This window comes from Ovis canadensis, chromosome 8 (genome assembly GCF_042477335.2).
Source record: "Ovis canadensis isolate MfBH-ARS-UI-01 breed Bighorn chromosome 8, ARS-UI_OviCan_v2, whole genome shotgun sequence".
Taxonomy (NCBI): Eukaryota; Metazoa; Chordata; class Mammalia; order Artiodactyla; family Bovidae; genus Ovis; species Ovis canadensis.
This window is the reverse complement of record NC_091252.1, coordinates 38863668-38883414: the sequence shown is the minus strand read 5'-3', so window position 1 is coordinate 38883414 and position 19747 is coordinate 38863668. Positions and strand designations below refer to the sequence as shown.

The following is a 19747-nucleotide window of genomic DNA, read 5'->3' as shown; positions in this document are numbered from 1 at the left end:
CTTTGGTCCTTCTATTTTCCCTCTTTTGGCCCTGTTTCTGATGGGTTATCATCTTTCCCTGACCTCCTAGCCGCCTCTGCCTTATTCTTTATCCTGTCTCCTGTCCCTTCACCCTGTCCCTTCTGCAAAGTTTAGGAAGAGGCGACTTTTCTTAATAGGTACGTTTGCTTTAAAATTATTGTTTATTTTAATTAGTTTTATTTTATGATTGGTTCTATTTAATAGCATTTCCACGTTCATAGACAATGGGCAGCACTGAAATTTATGCTGCCTATGACCTAGGACTCTAGGTTTCCTGTCCCAGCTGTGTCACCAGTTCTGTGACCTTTTAGACTTCCATCTCTAAGAGTCCCAAGTAAAGGGGATGGATTAGCTCAGGGCCTTTATTTTATTTTTTTGAATATTTACTTATTTGGCTGCGTTGGTCCATGTGATCTTTGCTGTGTCGTGTGGGATCTTTCATTGCAGCACACAGACTCTAGTTGTGGCATGCAGGCTTTGCTGCTCCACAGCACATGGTATCTTAGTTCCCTGACGAGGGATAGAACCAGCATTCCCTGTACTGCAAGCCAGTTTCTTAACCCTGGACCACCAAGGAAGTTCCAGCTCAGGGCTTTTAAAATAGTGGCAGGAGCTTGGGGCTTTTTGAGTAGAGGGGTCCAACTATGTGGCCTGTAGGCTGCCCCCTCCTTGTCACAGTGCTTGGGCTTGGTCTATTGGATATCTTGGGTCACTGAGTGAGATTTCATTTGCATGAGATTCTGAGGATGAAATAAATCCAGAAGTGCATGCATTAGCTGATTGTTGAGGAAGTAGACTACTAGGTGGAGGGCTTGCCAGATATTGGCAGGAGTTCACTCTCTTCTGGGACATGCCTGTTAGTTCTTCTTCTGACCAACTCTTTCTGGCAGCCTCATCACCACCCCACCCCATATGTTAATAGCACTGATCTAGGGTCCAGTTACACCCTGGTGGTGGTTCTTCCTGTTCATGGCCAGGAAGCTTGAGTCTCCAAGGTGCTGTTACCTGAATGTCCTCTGATCTGAGTCTGCAAAGGAAAGCTCCTTTCCCTATAACTGAGATATTGTCTTCAGGCCATGGGTGAGATACAGGTCCCTATTCTGTCTGTCATTCTCTGGGTAGCCCTGGCCTTCGTATCACTAATGGAAAGGAGATCAGAGGCCTGAAAACCTTGTTCCCTCCTCATCCTCCAAGGCTTACAGCAGCCCCTCAACCAACACTCGTTTAAGGAAATACCAATAAATGAATGAACAAATCATGATTTTAAAGTAAAATTGCCTATTGAAAGATAAATTCAAATCAAGTGACATATTCTCTGCCTAAATTTTAGAGGACGGAAGGAGGAATAGGAGATAAGATAAACCCAAGTTTCCATTTCCTTACCCATAAAATGGATAAAATCTTCAATTTAAGGTTATAATATAGCTCTACCATGATGGGCTGTTAAATCTTGAGTGTGTTGAAGAGTGCTTTTCAAAACGCAGAGGCTAAACATGAAAGTTGACTCATTGGAAAAGACTCTGATGCTGGGAGGGATTGGGGACAGGAGAAGGGGACGACCGAGGGTGAGATGGCTGGATGGCATCATGGACTCGGTGGACGTGAGTCTGAGTGAACTCCGGGAGATGGTGATGGACAGGGAGGCCTGGCATGCTGCGATTCGTGGGGTCGCAAAGAGTCGGACACGACTGAGCGACTGAACTGAACTGAAACATGAAAGGCTCAGTTTTTCAAAGGCAGATAAAAATGTTAGCACCCAAGTAAAAGAGTTTTAAAAGTCAGTGGTTCGTGACTCAAGCAGAAGTTTAAAATGGAGACATTTCTCTCCTTTCTGAATACTACCTGTGTTCAGGAAGGATGTTTATCCTCCCTAAGTTCTACATGTGCTATTGGCCTGTAAGCCATTCCTCCTGGGGTGAAGAGTCATTCTCCCAAGACTTCACTGTGCATGAGCTGCATGTAGGTTATCTTGTAGCAGTCTATGATGAATGAGGAAGAATCTCTGTAATGCTTTCAGCCAGATTTGTCCAGAGTGCCAGGACTCAGAAGTCAGTTCCAAAGCAGCCCAAAGGCCTCCCAGCTGCTAGGGGGCCCATGTGATGCAGTGATGTCCCTTGCTTTGCTGAGATCATTTCTGGTGCTGTGGAAGCAACTGGAAGTGCTAAAGGAGCACTGGGGCCGACTCAAGCTCCAAGTCCAGGACATCAACTCTCCCTCTCTCCACAAACAGTTCTCGGAGCTCTATGGGTAAGTGTTGCTCAGGGGGAAATTCATGTGGAGGAGTGGAACCTGGGGTCTGGCAGATTATTGCCCTTGCTCTGAGGGTGACATTTGGTCCTTGAATCTGGTATACCTAGCCCGCTGATTGCCAAGGAAACTGGGCAGTGTGTCTGTCCATCAGCAGTGCTTTCCAGGAAAGGCTGAGTTCAGTAGACTGCAGGCGTAGCACTGGATTCCACTGAGTAACACTTTACATCATTTACCCAGAGTTCTGGGCCTGGAAACGTGCTTCTGAAGTGTCCCTTCAATACTGACTCTAAGCATTTTAGCTCGTAGGATCCCAGCGAGTATTGAGTAGGGAGTGCCGCGGCTGTGATCTCCTCCCCACTCTCTGCCACGTTGGACTTATGTCTAATGACTCTCTGAGAGCTTCAGTGTCACAGCCGGGGTACAGTATGGTGCAGTTCAGTCTGTGGCCCATGTTGTTTTTTCAGCTTCAAGAGCTGGCTGGGATGCCTTAGCTGGCAGGAAAGGCAGGTGGCCTCTGCCATGTGTCTGTTACCAAACAAGCATTCACTAAGCACCCACCTGGCATGCTAGACCGCACTGAGGACCCTAACCCCCACTTTGGTGGCCTAATCCAAATTGTCTATCTTATGAGTTATGATAGTCACCTTTCCTGGTAAATAGAGAATGAGAAGACATGTCAATATTTTAAAGAAGAAAGAAATTAAATGTGCCAATGAGAAAAGGCCTTGGGATTTAATATTGACTAAGGGAGTGGCAACTATGGTGAATTTAGATGTCGATGTGAGTATCTATGACAAGTTGGGAGGTTTACGCATGATGACAGGAAACAGAACATGAGTGAAAAGAATTGTCAGAAAATCTAAAAGAGAAAAAAAATGTTTGTTTGCTAATTTCTGTTGCTCTTCTTTAATAGAGCTGATATTCTCTACCCCAGCATGAAAGCTATAGCTAGGCGGATGGGGAAGGAAGATGAATTTGAAGAAATTTTAATAACTAGTCAGTCTATTCTTCCCCCAAAAGGAGCTTCAGAAATTGAAATAAAAACTCAACAGGTATGTAGAAGCTATTTTGAACTTGGCTTGAAAATCTGCTTTATGGCATTAGCATGTAAACCTACGGCTATACCCAAGTGGTGTTTTTCTTCTAGAAGTTAAGTGTAAATTGAGGGTTTGTAAATTGTTGAACAGACTCTAAGGAAGCTTAAGTGTTTAAAGGTATGTGGGGCCTTGATTAAGCAAATAGCTAACCTTAGTGTCTCAGTTCTGTAATTCTAGGTTTTCATATTCTTATTTTCCTCAAATTAAAGTGCACCACCACAAAAAAGACAACAGAAAACATAACCACTAGCATCTTAAACATAAAGTTCAGCACACAAGTATCATCTCACCCCAACACACGCTCACAGAAATAGAATATTTAAAATAGCTTCTGCGATTGTTTTTCTGAGAATAAGACAACACAATTTATGTACTCGTCTGTTTGGTGTGTGTTGATGGTGTGTGGAGGGGTTGTTTTTCCAAGTGTTTGTTCCCTTTGGTCCTGGGACACAGGCTGTCCCTGGCTGTGCTTATTGTCACAGGGAACAAAGACTCTAGCTGCGTGGGTGTAAGTACAGAGATACATGGCCATTAAGCATCCAGGAGAACTCAGCACTGTCCCTTCTCCATACACACCCCAGTCTCATGACCATTGCTTACCCTTTTGAACTCTGTTTCCTCTCTAGCACCAGGGGTTCTCTGACAGGGAGAAACATGGGCTTTGCAAGCATAAAGGGTAGAGTAAGGGCTCATGGGTATTGGAACAGAGTTTTCTCTTGGTCGTGTATGGATTAATATCTTCTTGTGAAATCCTCCTTGGTATCTAAATTGAGTTTCAGACCTTCACGCTTTTTATAAAACAGGTCATGAAATTCCTGGCCGTATTTAGAGACTCCAAAACATAAGAAGTCACTTCACACACTGAGCACTTTGCAATTTAGCAGAACCTGGTAAAAAAGAGTTGTATTTTATCAATTGAGATATGAGCCAGGAAGAAGAGACATTTGTCTCCAAAAAGATGCCTCTACCCCACTTGGGAACCTCAAAAAAAGAAACCTTTCTTCTTCCTCAGTAGAGAGTAGCTAAAGGACAGGACCCAGCCCAAGGCCCTTATATAAGAATTTAGGAGCCTGAAGTATAAACTAATAGTGAAGAGTGACTCTCAAACTGCTTATTCTAGCTTCAGAAACTTCTGGAAAATCTTGAAATTCATATGATCCAGGAGGTATTAAGGAAAGTTAACAGAGAGATAACACTGGTTGTATCAGAAAAGTCCAAGGAGCAGCATACTCTCCCTACAGGTAAAGTATGTTTATTACTTTAGAAAATAACATTTTAATTATTTTTTTTAATTATAAAAGCAATCCATGTATCTATCCACATTCATGGAAAAACAAAAACACTGCAATGCCTAGAAAATAGTATCTAAAAGTTATTTATTTACATTATTTTTGGCTTCCCTGGGTTTTCATTGCTGCGGGAGTTCTAGTGGTCTCGGCTTGTAGGCTCCAGAGTGAGAGCTCAGTGGTTGTGGCTCACAGGCTCAGTGGCTCCACAGTGTGTGGGATCTTCTTGGATGAGGCATCAAACCCTTGTCTCCTGCATTGGCAGGCAGATTCTTCACCCCTGGGCCACCAGGGGAGTTCAAATAAGTACTTTTAAAAAATTTTTATTGAAGTATAGTTGATTTGCAATGTTGTGTCTGTATCTGGTGATTCAGTTACGTATATTCTTTATCAGATTGTTTTCCACTGTAGTTTGTTACTAAATATTGAATATAGTTACCTGTGCTCAGAAAGGAGTACTTTTCATGTTTTAAAGAATATCACTTAGCAGGCTTTTAAATAGAGAACATCTGTAAACTTCAGTCTCTTCTGATTAACTCCTAACTGAAATAAAGAATAAAGTTGAAATGGAGGAAATACATGAAGCTTTTTCTTATATATATATATATATATATATATATATATATATATATATATATATATGTATATCTGTCTTAGAAATACACATACTTGGGGTGGGAAGGCAATCAAAATTGTTTCCTTTCATCTGAGGTCCAAAGTCAGGAGGACTTCTTGGGCAAGTGACCTGTGCATTCTCATAGGACTCCCACAGGGGCACATGGGGTTTAACGCTCTATTGGTGCCATCTTGACATGCTTTATTTCAACCTAGAATTTGTATTCTGTCAGTGGTGTCCAGTGAACCAATGGAATAGGCACCAAAGGCTTGGTGCCTGGGCTCACAGTCCCACCTCCTGCTGCCTCCCCACCTTGCCAGGAGGAGTTCTCTGGCCAATCCTCTGCTCTCTGCCACCCCAGGCATCACTAACCTCCCCCTCACCATCCCCATCCAGCAGTTGCTGCCACTCCCCACAGCAGTGGGGGCCTGAGCATGTGAGGGCATGTGTGGGGCATGTGTGCCTGGCAGCATCTCAGGGACTCCATACTGACAGCACTGTGGTGTGTTTGATGAGCGACTTAGTGAAAGTGAGCTTGCCTGCCCATCCCTGTGTACCTAGAATATCCCAGGGCAGAGGATGCAGTACCCTTGGGGTTGCCCATCCATGGTGGATAGGAGCAATGGGCCAGTGGGAAGAAGAGATACCTGGCTTAACTTCTTTGCCCCTCGCTAGGGCATGAAGCCTCGGTCCAGTAGCTGGTAGACCATGTGTATTCATGCCCCGATCACGGGGCAGGGGCCCTGATGGCTATGAAGGTTGCATTTGCCCTGCCAGCATCCCCAAGCCCGAGAGTTCAACATTAAAACAAAAACACCATGACAGGTCAAGAGAGAGACCGCAGAAGAAAGAAAAATACTTTATATTTTAGTACCTTAATGGTGCTAAACACCTTTTTCCTGTGTTTGGAACAAGCCTGAATTTTTATTTTTCATGGGGCACCATAGATTGTGTGACTGGTCCTCTCTGAACTACAGTGCCTGTTCCTAACTCCTACTAATTCTGTGGGAAAATCCCTGGTCTTTGAGCTAAGGAGAACTGTCTGACTGACAAAACTAATTACGGTTTCCTTTTGAGACAAGGTCCACAGACATTGTAATGTTAATTAATAACCTCTGTCCTCACTAAGACACTGTGGTTTCATCAGTGCTTCAAGTAACTGGATTCTGCAAGCAGGACTTTGAGGAACTGTGCAGCAAGAGGGGAAGCCCACTAACTGAGTATCTCTGAGAGCCAGAGAGCCCAGTGTGATTGAGCTCCAGTTACAGAGCATTTAACAAGACACAAAGCCTCTGTTGTTTTTGCTGTTTGCTACATCTAGGCAGCTTCCTTCTGAGTTCTTGGAGAAAATCCGCAAGCATACAGCAGGTGCAGCCATCTGCATGATTATGGCCGTGGTTCTTATGAGGTGGCCAGGTGGGGGCCCGGGGGAGGAAGTGTCTTTGCTTTGCGGCTGTGTTGTGTGTTGCCTTGTGCAGGGTGCTCATCAGCTGTGCTTCGAAAGGGCCTTCAGTAAGGAGCTTGTGGGAGTCAGGCAAAGGGGAGGGGTAGAGTTATCTTTAATGGTGGTAAGGTTGATATTACCAAACTCTGGCTAGAATATACTGGCCAATTCTAAAGTTTTGTTCAGATTCTGTACTCATAAGATTTTAAAAATAAACAGCAGTAGTGAGAGTGTTTTGTTATTGCTGGTTTGGGGTTTGTTCAGCTTGCTTTGGTGTGAAGGCCTGGGTCTCCTCCTCTGCTGAGTGTCCCCCAGTACAAGTGAGGGAGTCCCCACTGTGTACCAGGGGTGCTTTTATATTCTTCGACTTCATCTTCCTGAGACCTCTGTGGGCTGGGTCTCACAGAAGAGGAGGATGGTAAAACCTTGGAAATCTCACTCACCTATTGCTCATCTCAGCAGTAGGAAGCAGCCATAGTGAGTTGGGGCTTCCAACAGGGCCTGCTTCTTCATGCAGTGATCACGCTTTGTGGTCAAGGTTAGCTTGGGGCTAGGGGTTTCTCCAGAGGGAGCTGGAAATGGAGAGTATTGAGAACAGGGGACATCACAGGCTTGAATATTTCTCCTGTTTACTTCCCTCCTCCACACCTTGTCGTGGAACTTAATCTTTTTATAAGCTTCTGAATGAGCTTCCAGTTTGTCTGAGAGCATCTGAAAAATGTCACAGCCATACCTAGTTCTTGGTAGTCTGTGCTCCCCCTGAGAGCAATCAAAAGCAGCCCCAGGCATCCTCGCTCAGCCTCAGGGCTTGCTTAACAGAGAGATAGGCTCCACTGATTCAAAGAGGCTCTGCATCCCCCATCTTTGACGTTTTGGCATTGAAGTAACTTTTAATTGACTTTCTCAATTTCTCGGAGCAGTTATAAGACCAGCAGTCTCCAGAGTAGAGACATATAGCCCAGGGATGGGGAAAGAAAATACTAGAATTTCTAAATAGATTAAGTCTGCACATAAGAAATCCATGTTACACTCTATAGTAAGGTGTCCTAACATGACCATGGGGAGGCAGTCCTCAAGAGAATAATAAGAAATAATAGAGTTGACAGTTTTAATCCTAGTACATGCTTATCTTCAATCACATTATGAGGTTTAAAAAGATAAACTAATCACATTGAAGAAGTCAGACAAAATTTTTTGTTAAGTCAAAGAAACTATTGGGAGTGTGGATTGAGATTCACTCTCACTGTTGGTGAATCTCACCCTATGTACAGCATGTTTTGCAATATTAGCCAGTGATAGTACTGGATATAGTTATGAATACATAAACAGACATATGTTAAAGGTGAGTCAACAAAAGTGCTTTTCTTGAAAGAAGCACAATCAAAACATCTGGGAGAACATGGGCCGAGTCAGCATTTCCCCAGCAGTGTGCCCTAGAGTACTAACTCCTCAACATGTTAATGCAGTAGTTCTCCCAACCACAGACTCAGGGATTACCTGAATCTTTCTTGGTAATACAAGCCAGCAAGGTGCTCACTAATTACAGCCTTTGGGTTGCATATGTTTACCTAGCATCACTGATCATTGTTTGCTCCAAACCTGTTTGTGCCAGTTTTACTTGTCATTGTGTTTGAGTAATTTAATTATTATGTAAAGTAATGAAATAGTATAAAAAGAAAGATCTGTTCTATAAAAACTCAATTGAAATAAACTGTGGTATGTCTAGTCAATGGAATATTACTAAACAGTAAAAAGAAATGAGTTATCAAATCATGAAAAGACATGAAGAAAACTTAAATGCATATTATTAAGTGAAAGAAGTCAACTTGAAAAGACTACATATTGTGTGATTCCAACCATGAGACATTCAAGAAGAGACAAAATTATGGAGCCAGTACAAAGTCAGTGGTCAATAGCAGTTGAGAGAGGAGAGAAGAAGGAATAAACACAGCACAGAGGATTCTTAGGGCCATGAAACTATTCTGTATGACACTACAATAGTGGCTACCTGCTATTATACATCTGTCAAATCCATAGTTTCACAAGAGCGAACCATAATGTACACTGTGGACTTTGGATGACAATGATGTATCAATGTAGATTCATCAGTTGTAGCAAGTGTACCCATCGGTATGGGATGTTGATAGTTAGGGAGGCTGTGTGTTTTATGTGAGGATGCAGGGGATTTGTGGGAACTCTGAACTGTCCAGTTATTCTGTGAACCTAAAACTTCTTTAAAAAAACAAAGCATCAGGCATTTGGGTTGTTTCATGGTCTTTAAAATTTATCTCCATAAAAAGAAAGCAAAACACACACACACACAATTGTAGACCACACACTTGTATTATGATTTATGGTACAGAATTCCAGTGAGTGGGTGCATACAAAGAAAAAGCCTAGAGTCTGTGTTAGAAGACTGACAAATGTTTGTATACTTGTGAATTTTTAATTTAAAAAATTTTAGATAGTGCATGTCATTTTTAAAGCATTCTCTAGTTTAACAGACTTTTTATGATTGACCAGCCAACTCTTACTCTTGATTGCCTTGGACAGGAGGATTTCTACTTGCAGGGGTTAGGGAAGCAGGTAAGGGTTTTATTAGCTTTTTAAAAGTGTTTGGGAAACTGAGAGTAAATAATGTTAGAAAGGTCCCCTTACTCCAGACCTTCTCAGAGCCTTTACTGTCCTACTGTGTATTGTGAATCTTCAGAGAGAGCATGAAATGTTCTTTGAATTTATATGACCCAGAACCTTGGGAATATCTTTCGTCAACTCAAAGAACTAGTGTTCTGGGCAGCATTTTGAGACGCAAAGGAGCACAGAATTCACACATATGCTTGAAGCAATAAGGCTTTCAACCTACCTGCTCCCCACCACCACCACCCTACTGGTCAAGAAGACAACCGTGATTGTTGGCGCTTGTGTGCCTTCAGTTCTGCGTTGGCGTAGGAGCCAGGGGCTGCTCAGGCACAGTGAGTCTGTGGTGGCGTTAGAGAAGTGCTGTACTGTGTGCTTAGTCATGCCTGGCTCTTTGCGACCCCTTAGACTGTAGCCCATCAGGCTTCTCTGTGCAAGGGATTCTCCAGGCAAGAATACTGGAGTGGGTTGCCATTTCCTTCTCCAGGGATTAGAGAAGTGAAGTGCTGCCAAATCAAGGTGCCCTTCCTAGAGGAAGGGGGCCATATGGGGGTGGGGCAGGTGGGGTGCTCAGAGAAGAGAGGGGAAGTGGTTTTGCCACCAGGAAGTCAAAGTTTCCGTCAGTCAGATGACCTGAGAACAGAGTGAAAGGGAAGAAAAAGCCCTAACTGAACCCCCAGTATGCTATCTCCCTCCCACGTCCACCTTTCTTCTTAGAGAAGCCATACCACACACACACCAAAAATAAAACACATATGGAGACCACGGACACCACCTGGCCAGGAAGTGCATCTCTTGGATGAATTCTACTCACCCTGACTTCCCCTGACTCCTGCACACAGATGTAGATGCATGCCGGAACCTGAACTCAGGAGGAAGAAGCGTGCTGGAAAGATTTTTCAAACCTTTAATAAATGGAATGTTTCCCCCTCAGATATACAGTTCAGTTCAGTCGCTCAGTCGTGTCTGACTCTTTGCGACCCCATGAATTGCAGCACACCAGGCCTCCCTGTTCATCACCAACTCCCAGAGTTTGCCCAAACTCATGTCCATTGAGGCAGTGATGCCATCCAACCATCTCATCCTCTGTCGTCCCCTTCTCCTCCTGCCCCCAATCCCTCCCAGCATCACAGTCTTTTCCAATGAGTCAACTCTTTGCATGAGGTGGCCAAAGTACTGGAGTTTCAGCTTTAGCATCATTCCTTCCAAAGAAATCCCAGGGCTGATCTCCTTTAGAATGGACTGGTTGGATCTCCTTGCAGTCCAAGGGACTCTCAAAAGTCTTCTCCAATACCACGGTTCAAAAGCATCAATTCTTCAGAGCTCAGCTTTCTTCACAGTCCAACTCTCACATCCATACATGACCACAGGAAAAACCATAGCCTTGACTAGACGGAACTTAGTCAGGAAAGTAATGTATCTGCTTTGGAATATACTATCTAGGTTGGTCATACTTTCCTTGGAGTAAGAGTCTTTTAATTTCACGGCTGCAATCACCATCTGCAGTGATTTTGGAGCCTCCCAAAATACAGTCTGTTTCCACTGTTTCCCCATCTATTTCCCATGAAGCGATGGGACCGGATGCCATGATCTTAGTTTTCTGAATGTTGAGCTTTAACCCAACTTTTTCGCTCCTCTTTCACTCTCATGAAGAGGCTTTTTAGTTCCTCCTCACTTTCTGCCATAAGGGTGGTGTCATCTGCATATCTGAGGTGACTGATATTTCTCCTGGCAATCTTGATTCCAGCTTGTGCTTCTTCCAGCCCAGTGTTTCTCATGATGTACTCTGCATAGAAGTTAAATAAGCAGGGTGAAAACATACAGCCTTGACATACTCCTTTTCCTATTTAGAACCAGTCTGTTGTTCCATGTCCAGTTCTAACTGTTGCTTCCTGACCTGCATATAGGTTTCTCAAGAGGCAGGTCAGGTGGTCTGGTATTCCCATCTCTTTCAGAATTCTCCACAGTTTATTGTGATCCACACACTCAAAGGCTTTGGCATAGTCAGTAGAACAGAAATAGATGCTTTTCTGGAAATCTCTTGCTTTTTCAGTGATCCAGTGGATGTTGGCAATTTGATCTCTGGTTCTTCTGCCTTTTCTAAAATCAGCTTGAACATCTGGAAGTTCACGGTTCACGTATTGCTGAAGCCTGGCTTAGAGAATTTTGAGCATTACTTTTCTAGCGTGTGAGATGAGTGCAATTTTGTGGTAGTTTGAGCATTCTTTGGCATTGCCTTTCTTTGGGATTGGAATGAAAACTGACCTTTTCTGGTCCTGTGGCCACTGCTGAGTTTTCCAAATTTGCTGGCATATTGAGTGCAGCACTTTCACAGCATCCTCTTTCGGGATTTGAAATAGCTCAACTGGAATTCCAGTAGCTCCACTAGCTTTGTTCATAGTGATGCTTCCTAAGGCCCACTTGACTTTGCATTCCAGGATGTCTGGCTCTAGGTGAGTGATCACACCATCGTGATTATCTGGGTCATGAAGATCGTTTTTGTACAGTTCTTCTGTGTATTCTTGCCACCTCTTCTTAATATCTTCTGCTTCTGTTAGGTCCATACCATTTTTGTCCTTTATCGAGCCCATCTTTGCATGAAATGTTCCCTTGGTATCTCTAATTTTCTTGAAGCAATCTCTAGTCATTCCCATTCTGGTGTTTTCCTCTATTTCTTTGCATTGATTGCTGAGGAAGGCTTTCTTATCTCTCCTTGCTATTCTTTGGAACTCTGCATTCAAATGGGAATATCTTACCTTTTCTCCTTTGTTTTTCACTTCTCTTCTTTTCACAGCTATTTGTAAGACCTCCTCAGACAGCCATTTTGCTTTTTGCATTTCTTTTCCATGGGGATTATCTTGATCCCTGTCTCCTGTACAGTGTCACGAACCTCCGTCCATAGTTCATCAGCCACTCTGTCTATCAGATCTAGTCCCTTAAATCTATTACTCACTTCCACTGTGTAATCATAAGGGATTTGATTTAGGTCATACCTGAATGGTCTAGTGGTTTTCCCTACTTTCTTCAACTGAAGTCTGAATTTGGCAATAAGGAGTTCATAATCTGAGCCACAGTCAGCTCCCGGTCTTGTTTCTGCTGACTGTATGGAGCTTCTCCATCTTCGGCTGCGAAGAATGTGATCAATCTGATTTCAGTGTTGACCTTCTGGTGATGTCCATGTGTAGAGTCTTCTCTTGTGTTGTTGGAAGAGGGTGTTTGCTATGACCAGTGCGTTCTCTTGGCAAAACTCTATTAGCCTTTGCCCTGCTTTATTCCGTACTCCAAGGTCAAATTTGCCTGTTACTCCAGGTGTTTCCTGACTTCCTACTTTTGCATTCCAGTCCCCTGTAATGAAAAGGACATCTTTTTGGGGTATTAGTTCTAAAAGGTCTTGTAGGTCTTCATAGAACCGTTCAACTTCAGCTTCTTTAGCATTACTGGTTGGGGCATAGCCTTGGATTACTGTGATATTGAATGGTTTGCCTTGGAAACAAACAGAGATCATTCTGTCATTTTTGAGATTACATCGAAGTACTGCATTTTGGACTCTTTTGTATACCATGATGGCTGCTCCATTTCTTCTAAGGGATTCCTGCCCACAGTAGTAGATATAATGGTCCTCTGAGTTAAATTCACCCATTCCAGTCCATTTTAGTTTACTGATTCCTAGAATGTCGACATTCACTCTTGCCATCTCCTGTTTGACCACTTCCAATTTGCCTTGATTCATGGACCTAACATTCCAGGTTCCTAAAACCTTTGACTGTGTGGATCACAATAAACTGTGGAAAATTCTGAAAGAAATGGGAATACCAGACCACCTAACCTGACTCCTGAGAAATCTGTATGCAGGTCAGGAAGCAACAGTTAGAACTGGACATGGAACAACAGACTGGTTCCAAATAGGAAAAGGAAAAGGTCAAGTCTGTATATTGTCACCCTGCTTATTTAACTTCTATGCAGAGTACATCATGAGAGACGCTTGACTGGAAGAAACACAAGCTGGAATCAAGATTGCCGGGAGAAATATCAATAACCTCAGATATGCAGATGACACCACCCTTATGGCAGAAAGTGAAGAGGAGCTAAAAAGCCTCTTGATGAAAGTGAAAGAGGAGAGGGAAAAAGTTGGCTTAAAGCTCAACATTCAGAAAACGAAGATCATGGCATCTGGTCCTATCACTTCATGGGAAATAGATGGGGAAACAGTGGAAACAGTGTCAGACTTTATTTTGGGGGGCTCCAAAATCACTGTAGATGGTGATTGCAGCCATGAGATTAAAAGACGCTTACTCCTTAGAAGAAAAGTATGACCCACCTAGATAGTATATTCAAAAGCAGACACGTTACTTTGCCGACTAAGGTCCGTCTAGTCAAGGCTATGGTTTTTCCTGTGGTCATGTATGGATGTGAGAGTTGGACTGTGAAGAAGGCTGAGTGCCGAAGAATTGATGCTTTTGAACCGTGGTGTTGGAGAAGACTCTTGAGAGTCCCTTGGACTGCAAGGAGATCCAACCAGTCCATTCTGAAGGAGATCAGCCCTGGGATTTCTTTGGAAGGAATGATGCTAACACTGAAACTCCAGTACTTTGGCCACCTCATGCAAAGAGTTGACTCATTGGAAAGGAGTCTGATGCTGGGAGGGATTGGGGGCAGGAGGAGAAGGGGACGACCGAGGATGAGATGGCTGGATGGCATCACCGACTCGATGGGCATGAATTTGGGTGAACTCCGGGAGCTGGTGATGAACAGGGAGGCCTGGCGTGCTGCGATTCATGGGGTTGCAAAGAGTTGGACACGACTGAGCGACTGAACTGAACTAAACTGAATTGATGCAATATTGCTCTTTACAGCATCAGATCTTTCTTCCATCACCAGTCACATCCACAACTGGGTATTATTTTTGCTTAGGCTCCATCCCTTCATTCTTTGTGGTGTTATTTCTCCACTTATCTCCAGTAGCATATCGGGCACTTACCGAGCTGGGGAGTTCCTCTTTCAGTATCCTATCATTTTGTCTTTTCATACTATTCATGGGGTTCTCAAGGCAAGAATACTGAAATGGTTTGCCATTCCCTTCTCCAGTGGACCACATTCTGTCAGACCTCTCCACCATGACCCATCCGTTTTGGGTGGCCCCACAGGGCACGCCTTAGTTTCATTGAGTTAGACAAGGCTGTGGTCTGTGTGATCAGATTAGCTAGTTTTCTGTGATTATGTTTTCAGTGTGTCTGCCCTCTGATGCTCTCTCACAACACCTTCCATCTTACTTGGGTTTCTCTTACCTTGGACGTGGGGTATCTCTTCACAGCTGTTCCAGCAAAGTGCAGCCACTGCTCCTTATCTTGGACAAGTCGCCCCTCCTGACCTTGAACGTGCAGTAGCTCCTCTCGGCCCTCCTGCACCTGCACAGCTGCCAGTCCTTGGACATGGGGTTGCTCCCTCAGCTAAGCCCATAGCTAAACCCCAAACCAGCTTTGTAGGAATTTGGCAGGGGAAGGTCTCCAAACTAGAAGTGTGTAGCCACTCGCCAGGCTTATCTGTGAGCCAGTGACCTGCCAGGAGAGTACTCTGGAAGAAAAACCCTATACACACTTATCTGAGAATTTCTGAAGCATACATGAGCTCTGCCCTATCAAAGTTTAGATTTGTGAGAGTCTTAAACTGCTTAGAAGCATGAACTTCTAGTCACAACATTAATTCTTTTGGATTTCCTACTTCATCTATATTAGGAGAATGGCAATATGTCTTATTTACTTTCATTATCCTAAAGAAAACAAAATCAGATTTATTTGTTTATGATGGAAAGTAGCCAATTGTAGAAGAAATGTGGAATCCCATTTTGAAAACCAGGACCCCCAATAAATAATAGTAAATGTAAGGTCCAGAGGCTCCTACTCTGTCATATCACATTTCTGGGAGGATTTTGCTGGATGCTTTCTCTTGTGTGTACTGAGTCTCCTGTCAGAAAAATGGAAGTATGAGTAGGAAATCCCATCTAAAATTAGAAATAGCCGGAGGCAGGGAGAGGCCCTGTGGGTGCACTTGCTGAGGGCCAGTCCCACCCCCAACAGAAAAGGGAGTGGAGAAACGGGGCTTGGCTCCTACCTCTGACGCCATAGGTCTCTCTTAGTTTCAAGACTCCCCTGGAGTGAGAAGAGGAGAGAATAGGTGAGGGAACTTAAGAGGTACAAGCTTCCAGTTGCAAAAATAAATGAGTCACAGGGATGAAATATACAGCATAGGGAATACAGTTCATAATATTGTAATAAGTGTGTATGGTGACCGTAACTAGACTTATGGTGGTGATCATTTTATGATCTATAGAAATATGGAATCCCTATTTGAACCTGGAACTAACACAATGTGGTAGGTTAATTATACCTTAATTTTTTTAAAAATGACTCTCCTGGCACCATGCACCAGGAAATAGGCCCCATCCAGCATAATTGCTGTGCATAGGTACCTTTGCTCTCCCACATGGAAGTTAGAGTGTTGACATACTTCACTGTTGCAGCACTGTCATATATTTAACTTGATTTTATTTTTTTTAACAGATAATGCATTCACTTGGTTCAAAACTCAAAATGACACAAAACATATATTTAGAAGGTTCATTGCCACCGCTACATAATCATCTTTTTCAGTTTTTAATGTATCCTTTCAGTGCTTTTTATACATATACTAATTCATCCTTTTATTCAATATCGATTTCCTGCTACTGCTAAGTCACTTCAGTCGTGTCTGACTCTGTGCGACCCCATAGACGGCAGCCCACCAGGCTCCCTTGTCCCTGGGATTCTCCAGGCAAGAACACTAGAGTGGGTTGCCATTTCCTTCTCCAACCTATTTCCTAAGCACCTGCTTTTTTCTAGGCTATATATTTTAAGCACTGTTTTGGGCATATAGTAGTCCCCCCTTTTCTGTGGAGAACATGTTCGAACACCCCTAGAGGATGCCTGAAACTGGGGATGGTACCAAACCCTAGACATACACACACGTATGTATACTCAGTTGCTTCAGTCATGCCCGACTCTCTGTGACCTCATGGACTGTAGCCCACCAGGCTCCTCTCTGTCCATAGCATTCTCCAGGCAAGAATACAGGAGTGGGTTGCCATTGCCTGCTCCAATACATTGTATACTATAGTAAACATAGTATACTATAGTAAACATAGTGTATATTTTTTATATACATACATACCTATGATAAAGTTCAATTTATAAGTTAAACACAGTAAGAAATTAACAATCAAGTGAAGTGAAAGTTAGTCATATCCAGCTCTTTGCAACCACATGGACTGTAGCCTGCCAGGTTCCTCTATCCATGAAATTCTCCAGGCCAGAATACTGGAGTGGGTTGCCATTCCCTCCTCCAGGGGATCTTCCCAATCCAGGGATTGAACCCAGGTCTCCCACATTGCAGGCGGATTCTTTACCATCTGAGCCCATGGTTGCCATTGCCTGCTCCAATATATATACATATTTGTACTACAGTAAATATAGGGTCTTTACTATATATATGTATATATATATAGTATGCTATGTTTTTTCTATACATACATACCTGTGATAAAGTTTAATTTGTAAGTTTAGCACAATAAGAAATTAAGGTCTCCTGCATTGTAGGCAGACACTTTGCCGTCTGAGCCACCAGGGAAGTCGTAATAATAAAATTGAAAAATTACAATATATTGTAATAAAAGCTATATGAATGTAGTCACTCCCAAAATAGTGTACCGTTCTCACCCTTCTTTGTGTAATGATATGAAATGATGAAATGCCCATGTGACGAGAGAAAGTGACGTCGGCACTGTGATTTAGCACTCTTCAGGCTTCCATTGAGCTTCGATGATAGGTCAGAAGGGGGATCATCTGCTTTGGGTGATCCTAGATCATACAGCCGTTGTGATGTCCATGCTTTGATGCCAGGAGAAGACTATGTTAGTGGTTGGGGATCCCAGGTGGGGCAGAACATAGCTGAATGGCACAAGATTTCACTGTGATACTCAAAACAGTGCTCAATTTAAAATGTATGAGTTGTTTATTTCTGCAGTTTTCCATCTAGTATTTGCAGACTGCAGTTGACCACAGGCAACTAAAACTGCAGAAAGCAAAACCATGAATAAGGGAGGACTGTTGTACATCCTAACTGAATAAAGTTCATGGAGCAAAAATCCTTATTCTCATGGAATTTATCATCTTGTAGGGGATAGACAGACAATAATCAAGGCACATAAGAAATAAGAAAATAGTGGAGTGAGGAGGATGGTGGTGTGGTGGTTTGAGGGGACACATTGTCATTTTAAATAGGGAGGTCAGGATAGACTTTACTGAGAAAGTGACATTTTGAGCCAAATTGAAGAAGGTAAAGGAGTTAGCTGTGCAGGTATCTGGAGGAAGAGCATTGCAGACAGAAAGACAACCCATACAAAGCCCTGAAGCAGAGCATACCTGTCATGTTTATGGAACAGCAAAGACCCAAGTGTAGCTGCAGTGGAGAGAGTGAAGGAGAGCAGTAGGGGATGTCAGAGAGGAAAGATGAAAGGGCAATATCATGTAGGTTCTCGTGAGGACTTCAGTGTTTACTCTGAATGTGATGGGGAGCCTGTCCCAGAATTTGAGTGGCATGATCTGACTTATTTTTGAATAGAATTTCTCTGGCTGCTGTGTTGGAAAGAAAAGGCTGAAGAAGGGAGAGGTTGGTTTTGAGGCTATTGCATTATGAATCCAAGCAAGAGAAGATGGTGAATCAAACAAAGTTAGGAGCAGTAGAAGTATTAAGTGGTAAGATTCTGGGCATATTTTTGAAGTCATTGATGGATTGGGTATAGGGTTTGGAGAAAAGGGAAGAGTCCATGATGGCTCCAAAATTTTTGACCTGAGCATTTGGGAAAACTGAATTGCCATCTGCTGAGATGGCAAATTAGGGAGGGAAGATCAGAAGCTTAATTATACACAAGTGAAGTTTGAAATGCCTTTCAGCCATGCAAGAAGAGATGCCAAGTGGGCATTTGATCTAAATTTGAGAGTTGTCAGCATATAGATAGCCATGATACTAGATGAAATAGTCAAGGGGATGAGTATAGATAGAAAAAAAATAAAGGCAAACCAAGGGCCGAGTCCTAGGACACTTTAATGTTAAGAGCTGGGTGGGGCTGGCGGGTAGAAGGAGAACCAGAAAAAGGAGCCTACAAGAAACAGTGAGGTAGAGGAAAACTAGGACAGAGTGGTCCCCCAACGTTTGGTGGTGAAAGTTTCTCAAGCAAGAGGAAGTGGAAAACTGTGTGAAATGTTACTGGAAGTCAAGTAAAAACACTGGTTTTAGCCATGTTGAGGTCACTGATATTTATGACAGAATCACTTTCAGTGGAATGGTGAAGGTAACAGCTGGGTGAGCGGGTCTAAGAAGGATTTTGAAAGAAGTCACAGACAGTAAGTGTAGACATCTCTTTTTGAGAGTTTTGCTGAAAAAGGAGCAAAGGAATGAAGCAAAGGCTGATATGGGAAATGGGGTCAAGTGGAAGATTTTTATGAGGTTGAAGAAATAATGGGTGCTGTTGTGAAGGATCCAGGGAAACAGGAGAAATGATGATATCAGAGAAAGCCAAATTTTTGGAGCAATGACCTTGTATAGGCTTGAGGGGATGGCCTCTCCCTTAATTGTATTTACTGTATCTTTCTTATAAAAGATAGGATTTTATATCCACTGTTCTACACCTTGCATTTTCCACTTAACAATCTATGAATATTCTTTTCACATTAGTACATGGAGAAATTCCTCTCTGTTTTTACAGTTGCATACTATCCCATTGGAAGGATATACCATGGTTTGTGTGTAGTTTCTAAGTTTTTGATGTCCTAAACAATGCTACTCAATAATTATGTATATGCCTTATCACATCCTTCCTTCATGGCTTGGCTGGTAAAGAATCCACCTGCAATGCAGAAGACCTGGGTTTGATTCCTGGGTTGGAAAGATTCCCCTGGAGAAGGGAAAGGCTACCCACTCCAGTATTCTGGCCTGGAGAATTTCATGGACTATATAGTCCATGGGGTTGCAAAGAGTCAGACACAACTGAGCGACTTTCACTTTTTCACTTATCACATGTGTGTCAGCCTTGCTGCTTCAGTACAGGAGCTAAAGTTCATATTCTGCAGCTTTCTACATTTCTAATCTGTGACTCTTTCTTCTTTCTTTTGAATTTCCTGACCTTTTAAAATTAACTCTGTATTCAACTTATTTGAATTTGTAACACTTAAATAGATAAATATAATAGCTCTACATTTATTTCTGATAGTTGTGTTAGATCAAAATAATTGTTCAGTTACATGTAGGGAATTTATGGAAACAGATGTCATATAAGGTCAACAATTATGGTAACAAAATATTGTCC

General features: G+C 42.8%; 1 protein-coding gene across 1 annotated transcript in view; it reads left to right on the top strand.

The window, feature by feature from the left end:
* The window catches only part of LOC138444753 (uncharacterized), a 193241-nt gene that overhangs the window by 146957 nt on the left and 26537 nt on the right, over positions 1-19747 (top strand). The window contains exons 35-37 of the mRNA XM_069598139.1: positions 2039-2268; positions 3185-3323; positions 4489-4609. Of these exons, the coding sequence (XP_069454240.1) occupies positions 2039-2268; positions 3185-3323; positions 4489-4609 (490 nt within the window). The remainder of the gene's footprint in view (positions 1-2038; positions 2269-3184; positions 3324-4488; positions 4610-19747) is intronic.